Raw genomic sequence first — 6,014 nt, 5'->3', positions numbered from 1 at the left:
GTGCGTTTGAGGCACCAGTTTGTAGGTTAAAGAAGAGAAGATCGACTGCACACAATGTTTGGGAAAGGATTCTGTTAAGTGTATGTATCCTGAAGCCTTCATTTGGGAAGATGCTAGGGGTACCTAGCATTGAGTTTTGCAAAGGGAGACCAAATTATTGATGGGCAGTTACCATGAACTGGTTGGAATGATACGCCTGGATGTAGAGGCTGCTAGAGACCAGCAGTTTGAGTGCAACAAGGAGAAATGGTTCTTTTCTCTTATGGTGGAGACTTGACAGCAGAGTAGCAATACAACAAATAAATTTAATCCATGGATACAAGGTAGACCATCCATTTACCTTATTCCTCCAAGAAGATGTTAATAAAAATCATTAGATATGAAGCAAGAGTCTATAAACACAAAGGTAAGTGGCATACTTTTATTTAGGTTAAAAGGACTATTAACCACCATAGAAACTAGTATTTGTTCATTGCCTAAGCTGAAAAATATTCTCAACAAGGAAATTTGTCACCTGTTACAGTTTATATAAGATAGAAAAGCTGGCCTTGATGGTGAGTTCCAAGCACGAGCTGCAAGTGATGGTCATCTGTACTACTGCAGGCAGAAGCATGTGACACAAGCTTAGCAAAAAGCCTCCAGTTATGCTCTTGAACCATGTTGCTGTGAACCTTCTGTCAGATGAACCTTCTATCAGACTTCCCTGGCTCTTCTAGAGGTGAGCAGTGACATTTCTTTCTCAGTGGTGGTCTGTTTTCTGGGCATTGCAAGGTAGGGCATGAGGGAGCAAGGAAAATGCTGGTGTGAGGGGAGTAAGTTTCTATGTTATTTTGGCTGTTGGTGCTTTGAAGCCTTGATGAATGTTGAAAGCAGAAATACAAGAGCAATCATTCTACTTAAATTTTTTACACTTAAAACTAGAAAGTGATTGTGTTCTTTCTTCTGTGTAGATCATGCAGGGCCTTTAGGATTTTATCTCTCTTTTTGCTGAAGTGGAAAGCCAAATACAGCTCCAGGGTTTGAAAAGATTCAGACAAATATCACTGAAGGGTAAGAGCTGTCTGTCCTACAGGTTGGAACTTTCTTGTATTTAGTTGAGCCCTTTGGAAGAAGCCAGACCGATGGCATTCAAATAGCTCCTGGTAGATACAGATGCAATTCTTTCTCTTAAAAATAACTCAGATGACAAAGCATTAAGTTCATGTAAAATACGAATGGAATTACTAATAACATTCATCATAAACCAATCTAAGCATCAAAACAGTTAAATTAAGGGAAGAGAGTACAATTCATCGTTTGCTGCTGCTTTAGATTAATTAAGCTTTGTCAGAATCAGCTATTTAAATATATGGTGTTCAGTTACCAGTGTTTGATGGTCGCGGATGTAGATCTTCAGCTGTTGAAATCTTTTTTTAAATAACAGAGATACAAACATAGGCTAAACACCCCTCCTCTATATTTGCAAATAGTTACTGCCTTAGCTAAAAATCCAGTCTTTGCATCCAGCCTGATTTTAATGCTGAACTGCAGACTTTGTGCTGAGGAGTGAGGACGAGGTTTGTTCAGGGCCTGCAGCCAAGGGCGAGCCCATTTTATGGCGTCCCTCAAGGACTGCATCAAGCACACAGTAACGCTGCTAGGGCAAATCTGAGAGCTTTGAGATTTGCCTTTGGAGGTTTCAGGTCTCTCTTGATTGAGAGGATGGTCTAATTTTGTAAGAAGGCTTTTCCTGTGGTTCACAATTTCGTAATGTTTACTAATAAGAAATTCTACAAATGGAAAACGCTTTGCTCTGGGCGATGAATCTTTTTTAATTGAGGAAACTTGATTTTCACTAGCTTTTATAACTCCTAATTGACATTATTAAAACCTAACCTAAAATGAAACATAGTGATTTGTAGTGAGATTGCCTGAAAATTTGGCTTCTAAACACATGCTGTTCTCTTCCCCCTTTTTAATTGCTTCATTTCCTTATGGGTGTACAGGAAATTATCTGACACAGTTCCATAGGTATTGTCCTATTTTATGTGATCTATAGCAAAACCAGAGGTGGATGCACTTGATTTTGTCCTGGTGGTGCTTTTAATGAAAGGTAGGGAGGCTGGCTTGGCACATAGACACTGAACACTATTCTCTTTGGCAGAGAGCTTTCGTACTGCAGGCAGGCAAGTTTCCTTTTCCCACCTCTAACGCTTGATAGCAGAAGCATGTGTGAGGAAGGATGGGTTCAAACTGTTTCTTGGGAGACAGTGAATATTTTGATAACACCTAAATGCCTTGAATGAATTGGAGCATTATTAGTAAGTATAATTCAGTTAAAGAATTTATTTCCTCTTGATTTCCTAGAACAGGTAACTAGAATATTTTTATAAATGTTAACAGTTGTCCCATAAGTCCCATAATGAATGGTGTTGCATTGACTAAAAAAACCCAAACAGAAGATGGTCTATAACATTTTCATGTTCTTGTCTGCCTATTCAGTCTGCTGAGTTGATGCATCTTGTGCAGACACAGCTAGAGTGCTCAGGTCCATGCACAGCCAGGCCACCTCATCTAGTTCGTTGAGCAGCATCAGGGCTGGGTCACAGCTGGCATAGCCTTATGCAGAGGACACTGTCAGAACAAAAAGCAGACCAAGTACACCTGAACTTTGGCTAACTGATGGGTGCAGTCATGCCATGCTAGCACTTTCTATTTGCCATGATTTTCCCTGTGTAATCAGTACAACTTTATGCAATCAGTGAAGATGTCTCTAATTTTGATTGATTGGATATTTTGTTGTTGTGGTAGCAAGTTCATTCTTTCTCTTTTCTTTTTCCTGGGTGAGCTGGACCACTCAGCCTCTTAGTGGATAAAGACCACTTTTATTCCTCAGTATTCAATCCTATTTATTAAGTAGAGAAGATAAGAGCTGCCTGTTACCTTTGGTAATTCCTGAGGGCATGCCTACATAACAAGCAGGAGAGAACATCTTGTGTTTGTTATGAAGCAGAAGAGTGAAGATGTGTTAGGGCTTTAAAAATCTGTGTTAAATACATTGAAGGTTGTAAGGTTACCAGCTTGTTAATGGTGGGGAAGAGAACATGTGCTCAGGCTGACCTAATGCTGCCAGGCAAATCTAATTCCTAGTGCCTTGTTACTCCTGGCACACTTTAATAAGCAAATAGCAGCTAAATAATGTACTAACAGTCAGGACAATTACACAATTCATAGTAACAAAATGAGCCAGGTGCCCCCCTGTCCTTTTGGGATCAGACTGGTTGTTAAAACAGTACAAATGGAAAGGCCAGAGATGATGTTCTGTAAGAAAAACAATAAGGTTTGCTCTGTGTTGAAAAAAATCTTCTGGATTTGCAAACCAGCACAATAACTGGTCTAGCTGGCAGGTATCCTTGGATTTTTTAATTTCTGAAGCTCTACAGAAAGACTTGCCTACTTGTGCAGGTGGATGACTTTGCAGTTTGAGATGCACTGCTGAAAAGAATGCAGTTGTACAAACAGCCAACGGTGCTGAAGTTTGCACAGCTATTTTGAACAGCAGAAGAGCTTGGCTCTGATAACTTGCTTCCTCTTTTTTTCTTTCTGTTTTTTTGGTTTCTAATAATTCTGTTTCCTGGAATGTACTTGGAAGCATCACCATAAGACCTGGCTTTGTCAAACTGGGAATCAGTGTCCACCTTGATCTTTGAATATAGCTTCAATCTGATCATTGAATGGATTCTCCTTTCCAAGCACTTGAGGCCATTCGTGTAGTGCCTTCTGCCAGGTAACACTTGTTCCCAGGGCTGCAGCAATCTGCAAACATCACAAATAGTACTGTCAATTTCTTGTGTCTCTACAACCAGCACTTAGCAGTCCCCACCACAAAGAAGAATCCTCTATATTCACGTAGAATCATTAAAATTGGAAAAGACCATCTAGTCCAAAAGTCAACCCAACCCCAATAGGTCCATGAACGGTGCCACTACCACCTCCCTGGCAGCCTGTTCTAATGCATTACCAGTCTTTCTGTCAAAAAATATTTCCTAATACCCCAACTGAACCTCCCCTGGCATAAGTTGAGGCCTTTTCCTCTCATCCTGGCACTGTTACCTGGGGGAAGAGGCTGACCCCTACTTTGCAACCATCTTGTTTCAGCAATAAAGCAATTAGCAATGAAGTCTCCCCTGAGCTGCCTCTTCTCCAGACTAAACACGATGGACTGTAACCTCAAAGAGAAGTTCAATCCAGCTGGTTCCACAGTGAATATAAAATAAAGATTGCGTATCTGTACCTCCCTGACCAGTGTGAGAACTAGATTTATCAACACATGCTCCTTTCCAATAAAGTGAAAACAAAGATATGACCTCCCAAAGTTTCTTTAAGACGTAAATTACTATATTAAATCTTTTTTAGGATGCAATTTGCAAGCATCAAGTTCCACCTTCTATTAAAAATGTGTTGTCTTTTGTCTTTGCCAATTCTTTTGTCAGTTACAGGAAAATAGATAAGGTCTCCAATGGTTTCTTGACACCTATGGTGTCTGCCCAACAGCCTTCTATTCAAAAGCCATAGGATCTGATTCCTAACAATTATGAAAGTTTATCAAAAGCACTGCTTGGATATAACACATAAATCTCTTGCCAGTCCAAAGGAATTCAAGCTCTCGAGTTCCTCTGATACTTCTAATAACTAATCACTCTCATATCCTGTAAGGAAACCCTAGGTGCTGGGAGAAAGAGGTCTAATTATGTCCAGGTTCAAAACCAACTGCCTCTGATTCTCTGAGTTCACAGAGCCTTTTCCCAGGAGAGCTGCTGGAAGTGGTAAAATAGCTCTTCTCCTCGCTGCCAGAATTGCTCTGCCTTTCATGGAGTGTTTGCCCTAGAAGTTATTCACTGGAGAGAAATTGTTTCTACTGTATTGCTAGGGTGAAAAACATCAAGGGCAGGAGGAAGGGAAAGAGGAGACAGCCTGATTTGCCTTTAAACAAGTTTTTACACTTTGCTAAATGCATTTTTTGTTTTAACTTCTACAATTGTATGGTAACTTTACTTTCAACCCTAAAGCTCATGCTAACATTAACTACGAGACTTAAACAGGGCTAACAAAGCCGTTTTGTTAAGGGCCAAGGTGGGTTCATAGAACCAAAGTGTTTGAACTACAGTTTCAACATTTGGGAACAGGCTGGAGCCTTTGGGGGAGTTTTATGCACTTCTTTGTACTGCTGTACTTTTGAAGTAACAGTGGGCCTGGAGAAGCCAGGAGAAGAAAACTTTCCTTTATTCAGAGCTCGTGTACAAAGAGCTGCACCTGTGGGGTAGAAGCTCATAGATTCTTGTTGGTTGCGACATCATTAAGCAGGGACGTTGGGTAGGGGAGAGGGATAGGAGAAATTGTGCAACACGGTGTCTTTTCTTGGGGCAATTCCTAAAAGTGACCAAAGAGTTCTTCTGGGACACCCTAAGCCTCAAGGTGGCTGAGACCTGTCTGTGTCAGAGGGATCTGTCCCAGCATGGGAGTCTCCAACCCACCTTCACAAGACCCTAAGCCTTCCCTATGCTTAGTGATTTTGTTAGCTTTTGAAAGAAGAAACACTGTCTTTTCACGATGCACCCTCTGAAAAAGTATCACAGGAGGGGTGTTCAGGCTGCTGTTGGCTGCAGTAGAAGACAAATGCACTCAGAATGCCCTAAATTGTGCAGGTCTTGCTCAGACAGCAGTCTGTGTGGTGCGGATGGTTTGGATAATTTACCTTGGACGAGCAGTGAGGCACAGAGGGCCTCACAATGAGAGAAATTGTAGGCCCTTTTTCAATCCCAAACATCTTGTGCTTTGAGACCAGCTACAAGTCTGTGTAGGTCTGTGTGATGATGATGCTTTTCTATGTGGCTGACAAATCCTAATCAACCTTTAAAGCAAATACTGCCCATGCCTTGTGTAGCCCTGGGTGACCGTGACTGGGAGGTAGCTGTTCTGTGTTAGCAGCTTTTGGATGGCTTTCTTGGATGGGAAACGCTTCTCAGCAAAGTGTA

At 41.2% G+C, this 6,014-nt stretch overlaps 1 protein-coding gene across 3 annotated transcripts in view; it reads right to left on the bottom strand.

Moving 5' to 3' along the window:
• Window positions 1-407: 407 nt before the first annotated feature.
• Window positions 408-6,014, bottom strand: part of AOAH (acyloxyacyl hydrolase) — a 68,169-nt gene continuing 62,562 nt past the window's right edge. For all 3 annotated transcript variants that reach the window (XM_048951328.1, XM_048951330.1, XM_048951329.1), the window contains exon 22: window positions 408-3,795. In XM_048951328.1, coding sequence (XP_048807285.1) covers window positions 3,667-3,795 — 129 coding nt within the window. In that variant the 3' untranslated portion in view covers window positions 408-3,666. The remainder of the gene's footprint in view (window positions 3,796-6,014) is intronic.

This window comes from Lagopus muta, chromosome 7 (assembly GCF_023343835.1).
Source record: "Lagopus muta isolate bLagMut1 chromosome 7, bLagMut1 primary, whole genome shotgun sequence".
NCBI classification, from domain to species: Eukaryota; Metazoa; Chordata; class Aves; order Galliformes; family Phasianidae; genus Lagopus; species Lagopus muta.
The sequence above is the reverse complement of the archived record's forward strand: the minus strand, read 5'-3'. Positions and strand labels throughout refer to the sequence as shown.